General features: G+C 47.3%; 1 protein-coding gene across 1 annotated transcript in view; it reads left to right on the plus strand.

Moving 5' to 3' along the window:
• Nucleotides 1-23,862, plus strand: part of LOC119979502 (multiple epidermal growth factor-like domains protein 6) — a 451,484-nt gene that overhangs the window by 162,960 nt on the left and 264,662 nt on the right. The window contains exon 5 of the mRNA XM_038821813.1: nt 3,311-3,433. Coding sequence (XP_038677741.1) covers nt 3,311-3,433 — 123 coding nt within the window. The remainder of the gene's footprint in view (nt 1-3,310; nt 3,434-23,862) is intronic.

The raw sequence follows: 23,862 nt of genomic DNA on the forward strand, positions 1-23,862 counted from the left end.
CCGCAAACAGGTCTTTGATACAGCCTGCCAGCTATCAGTTTATTAATATAGTTTTTCACATGGTAATTATGGGCCATGTTACACATTCCAACCCCTTGCACAGTGATCTATAACAGAGCTGTTTCAGTGACAAGCAGGAAACAGACAGGCTGCCTTAATAACTGACAGCTGTGCTGCCTTGCTTTACATCTATTCCAGTGAGGTTCCTCCTCCTGCCCTCTTCCAGGCCCTGGCTTCATTCATCCAATGCAGACAGCATTTTGACGCGCTCAGTTGCCCCACCATAATTGGATCCCCTGCGGCTATCATCCATCTTATGCCAAGTTCTGTGTGTGGGGAGGTCCCTCCCGAGTATCAGCTCCAACCCTCCCCATTGACCACAGGGTTTCTATTCTCCTGGATATTGTCTCCTTGTGTGATTATTGAGCTGAGGAGACACTAACCCTTTTGTTTCAGCTGGAGAAATGGAATATAAATGATTCTTGTGTGAGCCACTGGAGTCGGTCTGCAGACTATTCTGTTTGGTTTGATCATTTCTGGCGCCATCGAGGTCCTTGCCATATGAAAAGCATTTCCCCGCTTGGGAAACGTGTTGCTGCCATGTAGCACTGACAGATGTTTGAAATTCCTCCCCCTTTCCTTCCTGGAATTATCTCCCCGTTTCCTGACGTTGTTGGGCGCAGTTCCCTGCAACAACACCCACCCACCCTCCCCCAGGACCCCGTCAATGAGCCTTGGCTAGTCAACATTGCCAGGCTGTTCCTCCTTGGGGATCTCCCCTTGTTGGAGAATAGAGACCCTGTGGTCAATGGGGAGGGTTGGTGCTGATACGGGGGAGGGAGGGGGGGGGGGGGGGGGGGGGGATGGGAAGGGGGGGGGGGGGGCGGACCTCCCCACACACAGAATTTGGCATAAGATGGATGATAGTCGCAGGGGATCCAATTATGGTGGGGCAACTGAGCGCGTCAAAATGCTGTCGGCAATGGATGAATGAAGCCAGGGCCTGGAAGAGGGCAGGAGGAGGAACCTCACTGGAATAGATGTAAAGCAAGGCATCGCAGTACCCCGGATATATGGTTCTCTATTCTTCCATCCAAGTCATTGACAGATTTGAAAAAATAAATTTATAATATCCAGTTCTTTTCTTTTCCAATGAAGGGGCAATTTATTGTGGCCAGTCCACTGACTCTGCACATCTTTAGGTTGTGGGGGTGAGACCTATGCAGACATGGAGAATGTGCAAACTCCACACAGACAGTGACCTCAACGCAGTGAGGCAGCAATACTGACCACTGTGCCACAGTGCTGCCCATCATTGATAGATATAATGCACTGCTGAGGCCCCTGTACAAATCCCAGGTGAACACCACTCTTCACACCCTGACATTAGAATATGCATTCATTAACCCTGCTCTTTGCCTTCTATCTCTTAACCAATGCCTGCTTGATGTCAATAGGGTTGCCTCCAGTCCCACGTGCTTTTGCTAACTTTCTCCTGTGCCAACTGCAAATAACGTCCATTGACAATTGTAGAATCCTGATTTTTACTTCAGTTGGCACCTGCAATCTTAGCACGGAGGAAGGCCCAGGTCCAGCTACACACTGAACATTGTCTCCTCTCACCTGTTTGGGGCATCTGTGCAGGTCTTACTGCCTGTGAAACACCGCACACATTAACCACCTACATAATACATAGCAACTGTCAGATGACAATGGACCAAGTTCCTTTGTCCACTGCCATCCTGTTAGTCGCTGAGCGCAACAATAATAAAAGTTGTTGACTGATTGCACCAATCAACCTCTTTATCAGTAAGCCTACAGCAGGCCCAGGCATGAGGTCAGTAAAACTTCAGTGGTGGAGAGCGATGGGAATCCATAGGTTTAAAGTCACCTATTTGTCCCAATCATGCCACTGCCATGCCTCACATTATCCACATATTGTAACTTAAATTTGTCTAATTTGAATTTGAATGAATCAATACTACTTTCTGCCATTTCCGTGTGGAGCCTGTTCAAGCAGTGCTGTATATTTATTTAATCTATAACAACATATATGAACCATTTATAACATTGAAAAGCTCTGCGACTAACTGTTGCTCTATTTATTTATTTTGGTGAACCACAAGCCTTTCCCTTATATCGATCAAATGACCACACAACCAGTTAGTTAGTTCAAAAGATGGTTTATTTACATACACAAGTGTTATCTCAACATGCAAACACAATATCTACTACGAGTTAAACTACACCTATCAGCTACAATAACCTATACTTAACTTCTGGGTGACCGGCACTGTGCAAATGGATAAGGCCTTTATCTGGATTTCACTTGACTGGTTTGAAGAAAGTGGCTCTGTCTCTGCTGGGCTCAACCATCAGGTAGCGATCGTTGGTCATGAACTTGGCTGGCTGTTCCTGCTGCAATTGGGTAGGCACAGGCCGGATCCAAGAGGGACAGAACACATGGCTGTGCTCTCTTTTATCACCCTGGGATTTTGCGCTCTTTGGGGCGGTCCTTAACCTTGGACCCAATAGTTCGACAGGGCTCTGATCACTCTCTTCGATTTCGGCCAATAAAGGGGCGGGTGCCTTGGTAGCTGGGTGGGTCCTTAGTGGTCATGGACCTTGGCAGTTGTGCTTTCTGAGTAAAGGGAGTGGCGCCGATCAGTCTGTGGCTGTACCAGTTGCTTGATTGGAGTTCTATTGTCCTGGGAAAATGGGCCATTGAAATGTAAACGGGCGGGGGTTTCAGTCAGGACTGGTTACCTGTGTTTCAGAAACACATAGGCTGTGTGTCTGTCTGAGTCCTGGGTTGGCCATAATTCCCATGGTCCTTTGCAGGTGGCCATCTTAGATGGCTACATAACTGCTTGAGGAATGAAGCCAGTGACAATTTTCGGCACTAATCTCTGCCGCGTGTGTTGTATATGAGGCCCGATTTAACCAAATTGCAACAGAGTCGAGCGTGTTCGGCCAAGTGTTTCCCGATGCTCGTAGCGCTGAGAAACACCGTGCTATCTAATGGGACTTTGCAGCAATCCGGGGCCACAGCGGGGAATGCCCTGCCAACGACACACTTTGTCCTGTTTCCTGCACGGAAACAGAACTCCTCAGTGCAGGAGGAGAAAAATGGCGTCCCGATCACTCAACCCGCCCCCAAAGCCCCAACTCACCTATAAGGGGGGTCCTCAGACTCCCCCCCCCCCCCCCCCCCCCCCCCACCCCACATGGGGACCCAGGTCACTGGGTGGGATGCGCAGCAGACACATGCCTTTCTCTAAATGTTATTGATTACATCTTTGTTTCACAGATGTGAATGAATGTGGAAACGACAATGGTGGATGTGAAGGTCAATGCTGTAACACCATCGGCAACTTCTACTGCAAGTGTCATGAGGGCTTGAAGCTGAAGGCTGATGGGAAAACCTGCGAAGGTAGGGGTTATGGCACAGCGGGCATTGAAACGTTTGAGTAATGTGATGGGAACCGTCTGAAACTTATTCTGAGACCAAACCTGGGATTTACTATTGTGTCTGAAATAGATTTATTGGATAGCAGAGTCACATCCTTCCCTTTGCTGATCCGATTTCACGACTGGGACTGTTTCAGGCTGATCAGAATTTCCACGGCAAATGTCATTGGTCAGTGTTACGGGACAGAGTTTGCAAGCACCTGCTCCCAGGGTGGGGGGTTGTGATGACTGAAATTGGCAATGGAGGTCAATGCACCTAAACTACACAAGCATTAGTTGTTACATGAGAGAGAGAGAGAAGCAGAGTGGGAGATGGGAGCTGGAGATTAAAACATGGGGAAAGATGGGTTTTGGAGATCAGAATGTCAGGGGAGAGATATTTGGATATTAGAATGTGATGGGGAGAGAGGGGTACTAGAGATTACAATGTCAGGGGGAGAGAGGCGTGCTAGAGAATAGAATGTCAGGGGGAGACATGGGTGCTCGAGATTAAAATTTGAGGGGGAGAGACGGGGTGCTAGAGATTAGAATTTGAGGGGCAGAGATGGATGTTGGGGATTAAAAAGGGTGAGTGTCGTGGGTGTTGGGCTTATTAAACTATAAGTCTTGAATTTGCGTTCCATGCCAATCTTTTTGACTGTAGTATTGGTGTGTAATATTTTATTGTAATACTGGCATGTGATGTTTAACTGTAGTACAAGTGCGTAATATTTGACTGGAGTATTGGTGTGTAATGTATGACTAGTATTGGTGTGCAAAGATTGAAGATAGCACCGGTATGTAATGTTTGACTGTAATATTGGTGTGTAATATTTGATTGTAGTACTGATGTGTAATGTTTGACGATAGTACCAGTGTTTAATAATTCACTGTGATATCAGTGTGCAATGTTTGACTAGTGTTGGTGTGTAATGTTTGACTGCAATACTGGTGTGTCATGTTTGACTGTAATATTGGTGTGTAATGATTAACTGTAGTACCGGTATAGTTTGACTGTAATATTGGTGTGTAATGATTAACTGTAGTACCGGTATATATTGTTTGACTGTAATATTGGTGCGTAAGATTTGACTGTAGTACTGATGTATGATTTTTGACAATAGTACTGGTGTGTGATGTTTGACTGTTCGGATGGTGTGTAATTATTGAATGTAGTATCAATGTGATGTTTAATTGTAGTATCAGTCAAACATTACACACCAGTTTGACTATAATATTGGTGCGACTAGTATTGGTGTGTAATGTTTGACAGTAATATTGGCATTTAAGGTTTGACTGTAGTATTGGCCTGAAATGTTTGACTGTAATATTGGCGTAATGTTTGACTCTAGCACTGGTGTGTAATGTTTGACTGTATTATTGGTATATAATATTTGACCGTAGTACCGGTGTATAATATTTGACTGCAATATTGGTGTGTGATGTTTGACTGTAGAACCGACGCACAACGTTTAACTGTAATATCGGTGTGTGATGTTTGACTGTAGTACTGGTGTGTAATGTTTGACTGTAATATTTGTATGTAATGTTTGACTGTAATATTGGTATGTGATGTTTGACTGTAGTACCGGCGTGTAATGTTTGACTGTAATATTGGTATGTAATGTTTGACTGTAGTACCGGTTTGTAATGTTTGACTGTAATATTGGTACGTGATGTTTGACTGTAGTACCAATGTATAATGTTTGACTGTAATATTGGTGTGTGATGTTTGACTGTAGTACCGACGCACAATGTTTGACTGTAATATTGGTGTGTGATGTTTGACTGTAGTAATGGTATGTAATGTTTGACTGTGATATTTGTATGTGATGTTTGACTAGTACTGGTGTGTAATGTTTGACTATAATATTGGTGTGTGATGTTTGACTGTAGTCCCAATGTGTAGTGTTTGACTATAATATTGGTGTGTGATGTTTAACTGTAGTACCAGTGTGTAATGATTGACTGTAATATTGGTGTGTGATGGTTGACTGTAGTACCGGTGTGTAACGTTTGACTATAATATTGGTGTGTGAGGTTTGACTGTAGTAATAGTGTGTAATGTTTGACTGTAATATTGGTACGTGATGTTTGACTGTAGTACCAATGTATAATGTTTGACTGTAATATTGGTGTGTGATGTTTGACTGTAGTACCGATGCACAATGTTTGACTGTAATATTGGTGTGTGATGTTTGACTGTAGTCCCAATGTGTAATGTTTGACTGTAGTCCCAATGTGTAATGTTTGACTATAATATTGGTGTGTGATGTTTGACTGTAGTACCAGTGTGTAGTGTTTGACTATAATATTGGTGTGTGATGTTTGACTGTAGTACCAGTGTGTAGTGTTTGACTATAATATTGGTGTGTGATGTTTGGTACTGTTGTCCCAATGTGTAATGTTTGACTATAATATTGGTGTGTGATGTTTGACTGTAGTACCAGTGTGTAGTGTTTGACTATAATATTGGTGTGTGATGTGTGACTGTAGTACCAGTGTGTAGTGTTTGACTATAATATTGGTGTGATGTTTGACTGTAGTACCAGTGTGTAATGTTTGACTATAATATTGGTGTGTGATGTTTGACTGTAGTACCAGTGTGTAGTGTTTGACTATAATATTGGTGTGTGATGTGTGACTGTAGTACCAGTGTGTAGTGTTTGACTATAATATTGGTGTGTGATGTTTGGTACTGTAGTACCAGTGTGTAGTGTTTGACTATAATATTGGTGTGTGATGTTTGACTGTAGTACCAGTGTGTAGTGTGTGACTATAATATTGGCGTGTGATGTTTGACTGTAGTACCAGTGTGTAGTGTTTGACTATAATATTGGTGTGTGATGTTTGACTGTAGTACCAGTGTGTAGTGTTTGACTATAATATTGGTGTGTGATGTTTGACTGTAGTACCAGTGTGTAATGTTTGACTATAATATTGGTGTGTGATGTTTGACTGTAGTACCAGTGTGTAGTGTTTGACTATAATATTGGTATGTGATGTGTTATGACCGGTTCCCCAGGTGAAGATCCCCAACTCCTGGATGCAGTATCACAAATTGTTATTCCCCTGGCACAGAGGGAAGAACTGGCTTCCTTTCTTTATTCAACCTCCTCGGTTGGTCGCAACAAGATCAATTTTAAAAGGATCATTTCCCTTCCGGATAACTTTGCCCAGCTCAATATATTTATGTTTCAAAAGGATCCAAATTAACCAAGTTTTCATGAGTTAAAAGAGTGTGTTTATTAGCTACAAAATGTGAAAAATGAATAAACACGTGCACATACATCACACAGAGTAGAAATGAGAATTGAGACTAAAAGTAAGTTTTAAAAAATATGCAAATCAGTCTTTGACTTGTCCGTGAGGAATAGATGATGGGACATTGCATCCATTGCGGTTCGTGAATCTAGTAGTGTTGCTGTCAGCAGGTTGGCAGCCGGTTTTGAGATTCTAGTGTTCTATGGTGTAGCTGAGAAGTTGCCCTGTTTATTTCTCAGCTCTTGGCTTGCTTCAGCAATCAGAAAGAGAGTTACCTGCAAAACGCCTTTGCAGGAGTCTGCTGCTTGCTGCTGTCTTTCCTCCTGTGTCACATACTCAGCACTAGTCGACATTGACCAAGTTTTGCAGCTGGCTTTTATCCCAGCTTTGTATACTCCTGTAAGGGGAAAATCCACAAACCGGTCTGGGACATTGCCCACAGGATATCATTCCCACTGAGATGATAATCAGCTCCCATTATCTCCATAGGATATGGCAGTTAGTTTTGCGCTTTAATGTGTCTTTGTTTGGAGACAGGGTGTGATTTCACTGTCTCTCTCTTCGTATCACCCATCAGGAATTCAGAATTTACATCCTTAACCATCTTTGGCTTGTGTATCCATTAAAAAAAACACAGGTTGAATTGAAGTTCAGTATGTATATAAGTCGGGTTTTCTCCTTCATCATGACAGATATTTGACTGCAGTACGAGTGTGTAATGATTGACTGTAGTATTGTTGTTCAATGTTTGATTGATTGTAATATTTGGTGTAAATATTTCACTGTAGCATTGGTATGTAATATTTGACTGTCTTCCAGTGTGTAATGTTTAACTTTAGTGTGCAGTTTGACACCCCTTACATAATTTGCAACTGTTCATGGCTTCCTCTCAGGACAAAGTATGTCATGGATCTGAATAGGGTGGGAATGGAAGGATGCAGGCTTCGTAAGTGCATACGGTTCTGGTTTTGGCAGGTACCATGGTCAGCAGAGGCTTGGAGGGCCGAAGAGCCCGTTTCTGTGCTGCATTGTTCTTTGTTCTTGATCTAGGGAATGCCAATGGAAGATTCCAAAAAGTCTGGACCAAGTTATTAATGTTTATGGAATTAATTAATAACACTTCATGACATTTCAATGGCAGCCTCTGATCGCATGCTCCATAACTGTTTGCTTCAGCCATTTATACATACTCTTTAAATATTGGCAGTGTTGTACGCTATTTTCCTCTGCAGTTATTTATCTCTATATGCGGTCAATACATTTCCACACAGGTTTGGTCAGGAGTTCGTGCCAACATTTTTCTGAAGGAATAGATTAAAAAAATTCTATTCTTCTGTCCATTACTTGTAACACGCATTGTATTCACAAATATATGTCAGTCTTGATAGTTCAGTCTTGTGATTGTTATCGTGTTTTTAATGGATTTTCAGGGCCCGTATCCAATCCAAAACATTGCAAAGTTTCCTCTGTTTCGTCTTTTTAGTCCTCCTTTATCCTTCTGTTGATAAGAGGATTCTGGCTTGTCTTTTAGCTCTTGACTGTCTAGTTTCTATTGATGTCCTTCGCTGCTCCGTGGGTCCAAGTACCTTTCATCCCTTTTGAAGATGAGAGTCCCGATTGTTCCAATGGTGAGAGATATTGCAATAACAAGTGTTTAATGCTGTTTATACTGCCGTTGGTGGGAGTTTGTTTTTACAATAGCAATTATTATCAGAAACACGGCAGGTTTATATTGCAACCGGGTGGTTCCTCACCTCAACCATAACTGACAGAAAGTAAAGGTTACATTCAGAATAAACATTTGAAACACACTTTCAAACACCGATGCACATGAATGGAGGCCAGTTTAATGAGTTAGGGTAGGGTGGCCAATGATTGTGGAGTGATAAACCCAAAATGAATCAGTTCGTTCAGGAGAGGAGGGGAGAAAACGAAAGGTTGATAAAAGTGAAGATCACACAGAGGGTTGTCAATAAAGATATGGGAGTCTGTATGAAAAACTCTTGCATTACTGATATGGATTAGTTAGAATTCCATTCTTGACCGGAATTTTCTTTTCTGGAGCTTCAGTGGTCCTGCCAGGGGAGAATCACTATTAGTCTCCGCTGGTGCTAGGAGTAGGACCCGGTATGCGGGTCCCTCCCCTTCACCATGCTAATTTGTGCATGGACGGCCCGATACCGATGTCCGGAGGCGGGCCACTTGACTGCTTCAGATGTTGAGAGGACCTGTCAATCACAGCTAGGGTGTTTATGAACATTGTGGTTCGCATCAAGCAGGGTACTTGAGATGCATTCAAGCTTGAAGGGAAAGATAGATAAACAATCCACCAAGCACCTGTCTCCTGACTAATACAACTGTCCATCACTGGCTCCTGAAATGTGTTGCTGTGTGAAATTGAATGGGTGTTTTGCATTTCAACGGCTGTGAAGGGACTTGGAGCACTTTCAAGTGTACTTGGCTTTCAAGGAAGCCTCTGACACTTCTAACAGCTGCTTCTTTAAACATGTTTGTTCAAGGCAGCAGATGTTAGGGACGGTTAAGTGAAAATGCAGTGATCGTTCACTGTACTGCCTGGACTGTTCTTCCGGTTTCAGGCAGGGGTGACTGATGCGAGTCTCTTCTGGGGGGTCTGATGGGTGGATCTGATTGGGGGGTCTAATGGGGGTGGAGGAGGGGGCCAGTGAGGGAGGGGGTCAGGTCACCTTTGTGCATGCATGTCGTGTGGGGAGGGGGTGACCCGTTCTACCCATGGTGGGGGGAGGATACTTCTACTTCTCATTAGGGAGGGGGGCAGGATTTGTGTTGTGCGGGCAGGGGCCTTCCAATGGGGGGGCACCTCAGTTAGGCACTGACCCCTTCAACCCACCTCGGGTCCCATTGCGTCAGGGCAACGCTTAGTGGATTTTCCGCTGTGAGGGTTAGTGCATAATGGACGATTGGCGAATCGTGCTTCCAGCCCGTTAATTGTATCAAATTGGTTGCAAATCACCCGTTTGCATCCTCCTGCTGGTGCAGGGTAGGTAGCACGCTGAGGCTACCAATGGGGCATCAGAGCATCGCAGCGAGTTTGGCGCCTGCTGCTGATCCCGCTTTTCTGGCGAACCACCATCCTCCGCCCGATCCGGAATTCCGATGTGGAGAGAGTGCTGCTCTGTCTTTTAGATAAGATGTTAAACCTATTTGTTATTCAGGTAGGTATAAAAGATCCCTTGACACTATTTGAAGAAGAACAGGATTTATTTTAACCCATACTCCTTGCTCACACAACTTCAGTAAAAATGGATTGCCTGGCCATGTGTGGGACCTTGCTGTGTGTGGGACCTTGCTGTGTGTGGGACCTTGCTGTGTGTGGGACCTTGCTGTGTGTGGGACCTTGCTGTGTGTGGGACCTTGCTGTATGTGGGACCTTGCTGTGTGTGGGACCTTGCTGTGTGTGGGACCTTGCTGTGTGTGGGACCTTGCTGTGTGTGGGACCTTGCTGTGTGTGGGACCTTGCTGTGTGTGGGACCTTGCTGTGTGTGGGACCTTGCTGTGTGTGGGACCTTGCTGTGTGTGGGACCTTGCTGTGTGTGGGACCTTGCTGTGTGTGGGACCTTGCTGTGTGTGGGACCTTGCTGTGTGTGGGACCTTGCTGTATGTGGGACCTTGCTGTGTGTGGGACCTTGCTGTGTGTGGGACCTTGCTGTGTGTGGGACCTTGCTGTGTGTGGGACCTTGCTGTGTGTGGGACCTTGCTGTGTGTGGGACCTTGCTGTGTGTGGGACCTTGCTGTGTGTGGGACCTTGCTGTATGTGGGACCTTGCTGTGTGTGGGACCTTGCTGTGTGTGGGACCTTGCTGTGTGTGGGACCTTGCTGTGTGTGGGACCTTGCTGTGTGTGGGACCTTGCTGTGTGTGGGACCTTGCTGTGTGTGGGACCTTGCTGTGTGTGGGACCTTGCTGTGTGTACATTTCCTTCACAGCATGGTTTTCCAAGCAGCAGTCATCCCTATGCTCCTTTATGTCTTGGAAATTTGGACAACCTACAGCAGTCACCTCAAAGCCCTGGAGAAGCAGCACTCCAACAGTGTCTTTGCAATACCCTCCAGGTTTGGGTGGTGTGAAAGGTGGTCCAACAGGAGCATCCTCTCCCAAGCCAACATGCCCAGCACAGAGGGGCTAATCACTCAAAACCGGTGGAACATGTCACTCTTATACCTGACACCAGGGGCGGAATTCTCCGACCCCCCGCAGGGTCGGGGAATCGCCCGGGGCCAGCGTAAATCCCGCCCCCACCGTGGCCGGAATTCTCCGCCACCCGGGAATTGGCGGGAGCGGGAACCACACCCCGCCGATCGGCGTGCCCCCCCCCCACAGCGATTCTCCGGCCCGCGATGGGCCGAAGTCCCGCCGCTGACAGCCTAATCCCACCGACGTGGCTTAAACCATCTCTGGTGCCGGCGGGATTGGCGGCATGAGCGGGCCCCGGGGTCCTGGAGGGGGGTGGGGGGCGCGGGGCGATCGGACCCCGGGGGGTGCCCCCACGGTGGCCTGGCCCGCGATCAGGGCCCACCGATCGGCGGGCGGGCCAGTGCCGCGGGGGAACTCTTTTTCTTCCGCCTCCGCCACGGCCTCCACCATGGCGGAGGCGGAAGAGACCCCCCTTACCGCGCATGTGCCGGTGGTGACGTCAGTGGCCGCTGACGCACCGGCACATGCGCGGACCGGCGAAGGCCTTTTGGCCAGCCCCGATGCTGGGCAGCGGGTGCCAAAGGCCATTGGCGCCGGTTTTGGCGCCAGTCGGCGTGGCGGAAACCACTCTGGCACGGGCCTAGCCCCTAAAGGTGCGGAGAATTCCGCACCTTTGGGAGGCCCGATGCTGGAGTGGTTGGCGCCACTCCGCTACGCCTGGACCCCCCGCCCTGCCGGGTAGGGGAGAATCCCGGCCCAGGCTCCTGAGGCAACTGCTCGCCTTGGAACTCAACCTACAGCAGGATGGAGGAAACAAGTCCTCAAAACAACCGTGAAGGGAGATCAAACAAACATGCCAAACCATGGGTGTCACTGGCCTGAGACTGATCGAAATAGAGAGGGTTTATTTGGGAAGGCATTGAACACATTGAGAAACTTCATCAAGAACATGCAGAGGAAAGGCCGAGGTGATGGAAAGCGTTCACAAACCTGCAAACAACTCAATTACTACCCTCCAAGAACCACCTATCCCCCATGTGGCCATCTACAGGTCATTCATTGGAATTATCAGCTATCTCAGAACCAATCAATTTGGAGTGGAAGCAGGTCATCTTCATTTTGAGGGACTATCACAGAAGAAGGAAGAAGATTGTCCTTCAAAAGCATTCCGTTGGCCATAAAGCATTTAGAGATGTTTTTCTATATTAAAGGCACTATAAGATGGAGGTTGTTGATATCCTGAAGTCATAATAAGATAGCAAATACAAGTGTGCTGTTTGTTGCTTGGAGGTATTAAAGCATCATCAATATTAACTACCTCATGATAGCAAGAGTAGGCGTTAAAAATTAAACATTGTGAAACACCACCCCAGGCTGCCATGTTCTGCCATTCGTACATTGTAAATGTGTCTCGCTCTTCATAAGCAGCAAACTCTATCATCATGTTTAAACCAGGCTCCCACAGTACAGTCAGAAGCCTGATTTAAATTTAACACTGACCGGCCAGGTTTTCCGGGGCTTGGGAAGCTGGCAATTTGAAATGGGAGCAAATGGGGATGCGTTTTTTATAGCATTGCTTGTGAAACTGGAGGCACAGGAGCTCTATTCTTGTTCTGACTCTTAGTATTAATAAAGCAGAGAGGCTACAGTGGAGAGAGCAGGAGCAGTATGAAAGACCCCATCCACTACGATGTTGATGTACCACCAATTCGACACAAGACACATTTAGGATCCGAACTGTGGCTTTAATCAGCTAGTTGTTAGCCCGGTGGTCGACTACAGAGAATGACCGACCGCCAGGAACTCTGGGTACTTATACCCCACCTCGGAGGCGGGGCCTACTTGCCTCTCGACCAATTGGAGAGCAGTCACATGACTAGTCCCAACCAATCGGACGAGAGGCACATGACCAGCCAGAGCCAATGGGAAGCCAGTGCTCTGCACCAATGGCAGTGCTCATATCCATACCACCACAGATGCATTCTTGAGTGCAATGCATAAACCAGAGAGGGGTTAAAAAATGTTCACTAGATATGTGGGTCTGAATTAAGGTCTTGCACGGACATGGATTCTCAAAATTTAAGCAAACAGAAATATTTGGCACAAAAGATGAAACTGAATTTATTGGAGGCAGATTGAGCTCTGGAAAGATGTGGGAGTTCCAGTTGAAAACAGAGAATGTAGCAAGGCCAAGAATGTTAATAGATGAAGCTAGATTTAGAAGATCATTCAACAAGAATGACATGTAATTGGGTAAACTTGCTTCTTAAAGTAATGATTGTTTATTGCTGTGGCAATCATTATTAAAAGACAAATAAAAATCCACCTAGTTGTAGCATACTGTAATGATATAAAAGGTTAGAAATAAAATGTAATTAAGTTGGCAGTTATCTCGTAGGTAATTACTTGCAGTTTCTGGTATTTATTCTAATATGGAGGCTCTTATTTAAAGATTGAAAGCAGCGCCTGTGTGTGTGTTTTGTGTTGTGTGTGTGTCTCTGTGCAGTATAACTGCCATAATCTGTCAGGGTATTTAAAATGGTGGCTGTGTTCCCATGGTAACCAATTCCAGAAGCATGCAAACTGCGGTCCTAAGGCTGAATGTCGGCCTTGAACTCTGGTATTCCTGCTCTCTGATCCAAGCAGTTTTGTTGTGTTGTCCATTTTGAATTCTGTGGGTGTGGAGTTTTTTAGTGTTTCTTTGACATTGAAATCCTGAATTAGAATGCTAGGATCTGTAGTGTCAACAATTCAAGGTATATACAGGTTAATTGAGCACAACATTTAGGCTGTTGCTCTCAGTGCAGTACTGCTAGAGTGCTGCACTGTCAGAAGTGTGATCTTTCTGCCCTCCTTTGTTCCTGTCTGCCCTCATTTGTGGGTGTGTTTTGGGAGAGAATACAGGTATTTGGCCATAGTGTTCGTCACTCTTGATGAGACCATCAATTCACTAGACACGTGCTTTGAGATATGAACAGTGGTTTTAATCTCCTTACTACAGAGCCAGCCTGTTACACGTTGAACTCTCGATGAACTGGTCAGCTGGCTCTGGGCATCGATATTTATACAGCAGTCCGGGGGAGGAGCCGTGGGCGGAGCCAAGGGTGGAGCCCTGTACAAACTCCGAAGCATTCCCAGAGCTACTCCCCCTAGTGGTCGGGCAACACAACTGCGCTTACAATCGTACGGTCTCGTGTATATATATATCACAGTGTGAATTACAGAGTTACATTCACCACATTCACCCCCTACAAAAAAATCAAGTCCGGCGGGGGTGGTGGTTCATAAATTGAGTCTGTCCGGTGGTCGAGTCGTCCGCTGCGATCTGCGGAGCACCGGGGTTGCAGCCTCTTGTGGTGGCTGGATGGGTGTTGTGGGTTGGGGTACGATGGCGGACTCCAGGGTGATTCCGTCCGAGCTCCATACCCGTCTGGTTCGACTGGGGGCGTGGGGGGTTAGCTGGTACGGGTGCGCGAAACAAATGTAGCAAGCTAGTGGGCTCAGGAGCGCGAGGGGACGGCTGGGTGGGGTGTAGAGTGGGGGGTACCTCTGCAGTAATAGTGGGGATTCTGGATCCAGCGAGTGCTAAGTCCCGGAGGGATACGGTGTCCTGACGGCCGTCAGGGAACTCTACGAAGGCGTACTGGGGGTTTGAGTGAAGCGGGCGCACCATCTCTACCAGGGGGTCAGTTTTGTGCGTCCTGACGTGCTTCCTCAGGAGTGCAGGGCCCGATGTCTTCAGCCATGCCGGGAGTGAGACCCCCGTGGTAGTGCCCCTGGAAAAGATAAAGAGCCTCTCGTGAGGGGTCTGGTTGGTCGCGGTGCATAAGAGTGACCTAATAGCGTGGAGCGTGTCTAGGAGGACATCCTGCCAATGAGAGACTGGGAGATTCCTGGACCGGAGGGTCAGTAGGACGGTCTTCCAGACCGTCGCATTCTCCCTCTCCACCTGCCCATTCCCCCTGGGGTTGTAGCTGGTGGTCCTGCTCGAGGCAATGCCCTTGTCGAGCAGGTACTGATGCAACTCGTCGCTCATGAAGGACGATCCTGACTGTTTCTTAAGTAGATTAAATTGATGAGACCATCAATTCACTAGACACGTGCTTTGAGATATGAACAGTGGTTTTAATCTACTTACTACAGAGCCAGCCTGTTACACGTTGAACTCTCGATGAACTGGTTGGCTGGCTCTGGGCATCGATATTTATACAGCAGTCCAGGGGGAGGAGCCGTGGGCGGAGCCAAGGGTGGAGCCCTGTACAATCTCCGAAGCATTCCCAGAGCTACTCCCCCTAGTGGTCGGGCAACACAACTGCGCTTACAATCGTACGGTCTCATATATATATCACAGTGTGAATTACAGAGTTACATTCACCACAACTCTATCACTCATGAGTGACCAGAGGGAGATTCTTGGAGTTTTAAAAGAAGACATTTATTTCAAGCAATAGCGTGGGAGCTAGTCATCCACCATGTGATCTGCCAGCTCATGGAACAAAGCAATACAGTGGCAATCATACCTTTAGCTTATCTTACAAGTAACTACAAGTAAACAAAAGAGTACATTTGTTTAAAAATTATCTATGCCCATTTACAACTAATAATTAGGATTACATACGAGTATAATTAACCAAGCATAATTTGGGTACGTCTACTTAATTATAATATCACCAAGCACATATTTTTCTCTATTTATCTAATAACTTCCAAGCATGAGTAAGATAGATCAAACTCCCTTCCCACTGTTCCTTGTTGAGTGGACACACATGAGTTGTAGCTGTTTAATGTTCAATTGCATTTTTTGTGTGTGAGCTGTGTAACTACAGCCTCCGTATGATTAATATAGCAATGGTCCTTGAATAGTATCTGTACACAGTCTGAGCTAAAGCAACTGGTTTCTTTTTTTAATTTTCCAATGAAGGGGCAATTTAGCGTGGCCAATCCACCTATCCTGCACGTCTTTATGTTGTGGGGGTCAAACTGACGCAGACACGGGGAGAACGGCAACAAGTTTCTCATCATTGGTTTTCTGCCTTTGAGAATTTAGCAGCGAGCAGCTTGTGTGATTTTTAGCTTGTATAATTTCTAACCCTTTCAGGATGTGAAAGATTTAATGGCACTATTTAAAAAGAAAAGCAGGGGAGTTCTTCCAGGTGTCCTGACCAATATTTATCCCTCAACAAAAATCAATTAAAACATAAACAGGCGTGATTGCGAAAGGGAACGAAGTCCCCGAGCGAGCACGTTTAGCCCTGTGTTTGAGAAACACATGGCCATTCAATGCAATTCATGTTAAATAAGGGGCCGGAACAGGGAACGCCCGATCGAGGCCACACAGAGCCCATTTTGTACAGTGAGGAGCTCCGGTTGGAGAATCCAGCCCAGTATCTGTGACTTACACTCTCTCCAGTTCGAAGGTTTTTGTTAGCTAAGGTATCAAACGATATGAAGCCAAGACGAATAAATAGATTGAAGCACTAATCAAGTGGCACACAGGTGCGAGGGGCTTAATACCCAGGATTTAGAGCATTACTTTATGAGAGCAAATTGCATAAACCTGGCTGTATTTCCTTGAGTTCAGGATCTGAAGGGATGATCTAATTTATTGTTTAAAATGCTAATAGGATTTGATAGGGTAAGAAGAGAAAAGCTAATGGTGGAGTCAGGGATGAGGGGGGGGGGGGGGGGGGGCATGAGCCTAAAATTGGATCCAGGATATTTAGGAGGGAAATTAGGAAGCACTTTTTCACATGAATGGGAGTAGACATTTGGGATTCTCTTCCCAGAAATCTGTGGATATTGGAACACAATTGTTCAACGCCAAGGTAGAACCTTCTTAGGTAAGAATATCAGGGGATAAGGAGCAAAGACTGGCAAATGGAAAAGGCAGATTTCCATATTCTAATCGAATGGCAGAGCAAGTTGAAGGAACTCGATGGCCTCCTGCTGTCCCTGTTGAAATCCTAGGGGATTTGACGCCACTGCATTCAATGACTTGGAATGAGGGCATCTTTAGATATGCTGAAAATCCGACAAGTCCTGAACAAAGTAATTTACTCGCAGGGCGGGCTTCCTCTGCCTCTTGCAGTGCAATGCTTCAATGCTTCACTGCCCCTTGCAGTGCAATTCTTCAATGCTTCCTCTGCCCCTTGCAGTGCAATGCTTCACTGCCCCTTGCAGTGCAATGCTTCGATGCTTCCTCTGCCCCTTGCAGTGCAATGCTTCAATGCTTCCTCTGCCCCTTGCAGTGCAATGCTTCCTCTGCCTCTTGCAGTGCAATGCTTCAATGCTTCCTCTGCCCCTTGCAGTGCAATGCTTCAATGCTTCCTCTGCCCCTTGCAGTGCAATGCTTCAATGCTTCACTGCCCCTTGCAGTGCAATGCTTCAATGCTTCCTCTGCCCCTTGCAGTGCAATGCTTCAATGCTTCCTCTGCCCCTTGCAGTGCAATGCTTCAATGCTTCCTCTGCCTCTTGCAGTGCAATGCTTCAATGCTTCCTCTGCCTCTTGCAGTGCAATGCTTCAATGCTTCCTCTGCCCCTTGCAGTGCAATGCTTCAATGCTTCCTCTGCCCCTTGCAGTGCAATGCTTCAATGCTTCACTGCCCCTTGCAGTGCAATGCTTCAATGCTTCCTCTGCCCCTTGCAGTGCAATGCTTCAATGCTTCCTCTGCCCCTTGCAGTGCAATGCTTCAATGCTTCCTCTGCCTCTTGCAGTGCAATGCTTCAATGCTTCCTCTGCCCCTTGCAGTGCAATGCTTCAATGCTTCCTCTGCCCCTTGCAGTGCAATGCTTCAATGCTTCCTCTGCCCCTTGCAGCGCAATGCTTCACTGCCCCTTGCAGTGCAATGCTTCCTCTGCCCCTTGCAGTGCAATGCTTCACTGCCCCTTGCAGTGCAATGCTTCAATGCTTCCTCTGCCTCTTGCAGTGCAATGCTTCAATGCTTCCTCTGCCCCTTGCAGTGCAATGCTTCAATGCTTCCTCTGCCCCTTGCAGCGCAATGCTTCAATGCTTCCTCTGCCCCTTGCAGTGCAATGCTTCAATGCTTCACTGCCCCTTGCAGTGCAATGCTTCAATGCTTCACTGCCCCTTGCAGTGCAATGCTTCAATGCTTCCTCTGCCTCTTGCAGTGCAATGCTTCAATGCTTCACTACCCCTTGCAGTGCAATGCTTCAATGCTTCCTCTGCCTCTTGCAGTGCAATGCTTCAATGCTTCCTCTGCCCCTTGCAGCGCAATGCTTCAATGCTTCCTCTGCCCCTTGCAGTGTAATGCTTCAATGCTTCACTGCCCCTTGCAGTGCAATGCTTCAATGCTTCACTGCCCCTTGCAGTGCAATGCTTCAATGCTTCCTCTGCCCCTTGCAGTGCAATGCTTCAATGCTTCCTCTGCCCCTTGCAGTGCAATGCTTCAATGCTTCCTCTGCCTCTTGCAGTGCAATGCTTCAATGCTTCACTGCCCCTTGCAGTGCAATGCTTCACTGCCCCTTGCAGTGCAATGCTTCAATGCTTCCTCTGCCTCTTGCAGTGCAATGCTTCAATGCTTCACTGCCCCTTGCAGTGCAATGCTTCAATGCTTCACTGCCCCTTGCATTGCAATGCTTCAATGCTTCCTCTGCCCCTTGCAGTGCAATGCTTCAATGAAATATAGCTCGTTGTGAAACATTAATGATTTTGTAGCAAAGTGTACAAAAGAGGGAAATGTAAAGAGATTTTCATCTCTTGAATTCCTCTGAAATATGTAAGGGAACAAAACACAAATGTCTGCACTGGGCCCTGAATAAACACAGAGCCTGAAGAAAGTAGTCCCTGTACAGAGATCAAGAGTTGCTGTGGGATTTAGTGGGTAATCTGCGCTGATGTATGGGAGCCAGGAGACTCAGATTAATTTCATGATGGTTTGATTAACAAGGTAAAATAAGTCGCTGGCAAGGAGCCAGGAAATGTAAGACAATGAAATGTGTGGGCCTTTTCCTCCTCACACTGCAATTGCCTTTTATGAATTTAGCGAGTGTCAGTCGAGTGTTATCTAATAATTTTGCTTCACTGGACCAAAGATTAAACACACAACGTTCCCATTGTACGAGTGGCTCGCTAACTGGCCCAGTGAAGAGATCACCCTGAAGAAATGTCAGTCCGCACTCTTGTCAAAGTAACTTTGTGCACGTGTTGACTGTTGCGTCTGTGCCCTGTTTGTACCACACAGGTCAGGCTTTTATTCCCAGCAGACTGTTTTTCAAATTAAGACTCATTCATGGCCCCCAGATTGTATAATGCATGATATAACCCGCGTGTGACACAATAAAAGTACTGTTTTAATACTTCACTCTCAGTAGATTCAACGTAATGAAGGCATATGCTCCAATCCCCCTCCATCCTTAACCACTGTCCGTTTCTTTCCATCTCACTCTCTGCCTCAGTTATTTGTTCTTTTTGGCTGCGTGCTTTCTGTTTCTTTCCCTTGGTTGAACCTTTTCCTTTCTCTGTGTCTGATTGCTTAATCTGTCTCCTGTTCTCTGTTTCTCTGTGGTGTTGGTCTTTATGCAATGGGTATAGAAGACAGTGGCGCAGTGGGTATGTCACTGGACTAGTAACCCAGAGGCCCAAGCCAAGGCCCATGGGACACGGGTTCAAATCCTATCATATTGAATACTATTTGAAATATTTAAATTCTATTTTCATTGTACAATTCAAATTCCAATAATAGATTGTGCCGTACTGCGATAGTCATAAAAAAAATATACAGCCATTACCTAGTTTGAGCTAAATGTGAAAATTGCCGAGCAAGTCAAACTGTTATAAAAAATTAGAAATGAGATGAATGAAAATCGCTTATTGTCACGAGTGGGCTTCAAATTAAGTTACTGTGAAAAGCCTTTAGTCGCCACATTCCGGCGCCTGTTCGGGGAGGCTGTGACGGGAATCGAACTGTGCTGCTGGCCTGCATGGTCTGCTTTAAAAGCCAGCGATTTAGCCCTGTGCTAAACAGCCCCTTAAGGAATTAAACGGACAGACAAACTGACATTGAATTAGGCGCTGGAAACAGAAATGGTACACCACTCCCTGCCAATGCTGCCAAGTCTTCCTTACTAACATCTGGGGACTTGTGCCAAAATGTCCCAGACACTGCCATCACCATCCCTGGGTCTGTCCTGTACCACCGGTAAAGGTGGCTGCACAGTTTTATGCATTCTGGAGGAAATTATTCTGGGAGTCCTTAACATTGCTTCTGGACCCAATGATGTCTAATGGCCTCAAGTCAGGTTAATCATGGGCAAGGAAAGCCCTTAGTCATTACCACCTACTGCCAAATCCAGCATTGGAGGCGGAGATCAGTGCCAAAGCCCTGCAGAAGAGGACAGTCATCCAGTGTTGCAAGAGGGTGGCACGGTAGCACAGTGGTTAGCACAGTTGCTTCACAGCTCCCGGGTCCCAGGTTCAATTCCCGGCTTGGGTCACTGTCTGTGCGGTGTCTGCACATTCTCCCCATGTCTGCGTGAGTTTCCTCCGGGTGCTCCGTTTTCCTCCCACAGTCCAAAGATGTGCAGGTTAGGTGGATTGGCCACGCTAAATTGCCCTTAGTGTCCAAAAAGGTTAGGTGGGGTTACTGGGTTGCGGGGATAGGGTGGAAGTGTGGGCTTAAGTAGGGTGCTTTTTCCAAGGGCCGGTGCAGACTCAATGGGCTGAATGGCCTCCTTCTGCACTGTAAATTCTATGATTCTATGAATGATCAGCTCTGTTCTGCCAGGGTAAGTCACTCTTTACATCACTCACAACTCACAAACTTATAGACCCATCACATACCTACAGGGATCGTTGTACAATTTAATGTCAGCTTAAGGAACACCATCGCTAACTCTCCCACACACAACTTCATTTCACTTATGAGTGGTGCCCTCATCACCTCCCTGGTTCTACTCACCATCCACACTTGCCAGGCATCCTTTCCATCTGCTCTTGCATGCCTCCTACTTACACTCTCTCCATCTGTCTGTGAGTATTGTCTCCTGCTTCTCAGACGCCCGCCATGCATTAATGACCTATTTTCTTTCACGGACACATCTGGTAAGCAGCCGAGGGGGTCCACGAGCCAGCTCCTCGACTTCAGCCCCAATAGCAGCATGGGCTTTGAATCCACAGAACCCGAAATAGAAGAATCATCACAGCGCTCACCCACACCCTCCGCCAGCGTAGAGACACTCACCTCAATGGGACTTAGTTCTCGAGTAGCCTCGGGGGTCACAGTCTGAAGAGAACATCACACTGTCTGATCCACAGCAGGTGGAGGCAGGGGCATGCAAGGGTGTCGGCACTCACACTGTCTGATCCACAGCAGGTGGAGGCAGGGGCATGCAAGGGTGTCGGCACTCACACTGTCTGATCCACAGCAGGTGGAGGCAGGGGCATGCAAGGGTGTCGGCACTCACACTGTCTGATCCACAGCAGGTGGAGGCAGGGGCATGCAAGGGTGTCGGCACTCACACTGTCTGATCCACAGCAGGTGGAGGCAGGGGCATGCAAGGGTGTCGGCACTCACACTGTCTGATCCACAGCAGGTGGAGGCAGGGGCATGCAAGGGTGTCGGCACTCAGTTGATTGCAGGAGGCCAGAAATCTGCCGAGTCCAGTAAGACGATGAGCCTCTGGACTCGTTCATGCCTCAGTTGCTGAAGCTCCAAAGGCAATTAGGGAAAGTCAGGAAGGGATGTCTGCTGCACTCCTCAGTTTGCAAGGTTCATGGAGGAATCCATCCACCTTCGGACTGAGGTGATTGTGCCAACAGGCCAATACACTGAAGTGAATAGTGGTAGAGTGGTGGCCTTCATAGAGACCTTGGTTCAAGACTTCTGTCCTGCACTGCTGCAGGAGCTGCACTCCATGGCCGAGGCACTTGTTGGCATCCATCAGTGTCAATGCTGGAGAGGGAGCGGGGCTTCTCGAGCTCACTCCAGCTACCCCTCCCTGTCAAGGAGGCAGCCGGGTGCCCTTGGATACCCACAAGGAGGAAGATCAGTCAGTGCACAGCCTGGGCCACCCACTCAGGTGATTTGGGGAATGTCCTGCCCATCTGAAAAAATTGTAGTTACACAGCATGGTCATGGGTATTAATCACTTCTCCAGAATGTTCACTTCTGCAAATAAACACCCACTAATTTAATCTGTTCTACGACTCCTTGTTATGATGAGCTGTGTTCCTGTCGGCCTGAAATGAACATTGATACTTGAACATGATAAAGGCAAGGTTCTCAGTCCTGGGCTTTCTCCATTGACTTTGTTCAACCTTCCCAGCACATTGATGATGTTCCTTCACAATGACTGAAAACATCAGTCATTCCTGTATTTCGACGGGAAATATAGGACAGGATTCTCCATTTGGGAGACTGTTCTCCCACCGGAGGGGAATTGCAACCGATTTACAATCCCCCTGGGAGCGCAAATCAGGAGGCAATTCTGTAGCCCTTGCCATGCAAATTTATGCAGGGCGAGGAATACAAGGGATAACTGAATCCCGCTATCGGGCTGCTATTGTGAGCGGGCCAGTGTGGCAAACATCCAGCCACTTTTCTTACAACACACACGCACAGACCAACAGACAGACAGACCAGGCTGGTAGCAAGCAGGCTTTTGACCTCCTCCTATGTATACTCCAGCTGGAGCCCTCGGATGTACACTATCGACTGGGCAATTATACCCAAGGTTTTTGAGATGAGATAGTCGTTATATTCCTTTGTCTTTACTGGAGATGATAATCTTTGGATAATTTAACAAGTACCTTGGACGCGATTCTCTGAGCCCCGCGCCGGGCCGGAGAATTGCCGCAACCGCGCCACGCCGCCCCGACACTGGCGTGCGATGCTCCGAGGTGCGGAGAATTGGTGCCATTTGCGTCGGCGCGTTGGGCGCGGCGCCGGTCGTGGTCCGGGGCCAGGCTGCCGATTCTCCAGCCCGGATGGGCCGAGCGGCCGTGCGGAAACGCCAGAGTCCCGCCGGCGCCGTTCACCCCTGGTCGCTGCCGGCGGGAACTCCGCGCGAAGGGTCAGGGGGTGGCCTGGGGGGGGGGGGGGGGGGCTTCATCCCCAGGGGGGCCTCCGATGGGGCCTGGCCCGTAATCGGGGCCCACCGATCAGCGGGCTGGCCTCTCCCCCCTCGGGCCTACTTTGTTGCGCGGCCGGCCCCTGAACCCTCGCACCACGTTGCGTAGGGGCAGGCGCGCTGAAGAAGTCCCCAGCACGCCCAAGTGCACATGCACGGGTTGGCGCGGCACCCATTTGGCGCTGGGAAGTGAGGCAGGAGCGGCCAGAATCGGTTGTCCCTGTGCCCATTTCGCGCCACCGTGAAACGCGACGGCGTTCACGACGCTGCGAACACTTAGTCTCCATTTTGGAGAATCGTACCCTCGGTCTGGAAGCACATGGAGGGGTTCCATGTTCCTTAGAGAAACCCCTTGCAGCCATTCTTAACAGTGGATAGCTGTACATTTTCAGCCATCTTCATGGTCTGTGTACATTTTTAAAATATAAAACTCAGGGCTTTTTTAAAGTCAAATATTTCTATATTTAATTCCAGGGTTTTATAATCCATCATCATAACAGTTCGCATGTAATAAATTATGAAAAATGCACTGACTGTCACTCTGCCAACTAATAAGGCAGCCATTATTTCCGAGTGACTTATCAGTTTTTAATTATGTTGGTTGAAGGAGGAATGTTGCCCAGGACACGAATAAACTCCCTGCTCCTTATTGAATAGGACCTCATGATCTTTAATATTCACCTACACAGACAAACGTAACCTCATTAATGCTCAGGATTGTCAACTGGGTTATCAGGATCTTGAATGCACTGCCTTTAAATGTGGTGGAGGCAGATTCAATCAAGGCATTCACGAGAGCAGTGAAAGATTATTTGAATAGAAACAGCGTGCAAGGGTACAGGGAAAGGGCAGGAGAATGGTACCAACTGATCAAGCTCATTTGGTGAGCC

The sequence above is a fragment of the Scyliorhinus canicula genome, chromosome 16 (genome assembly GCF_902713615.1).
Source record: "Scyliorhinus canicula chromosome 16, sScyCan1.1, whole genome shotgun sequence".
Taxonomy (NCBI): domain Eukaryota; kingdom Metazoa; phylum Chordata; class Chondrichthyes; order Carcharhiniformes; family Scyliorhinidae; genus Scyliorhinus; species Scyliorhinus canicula.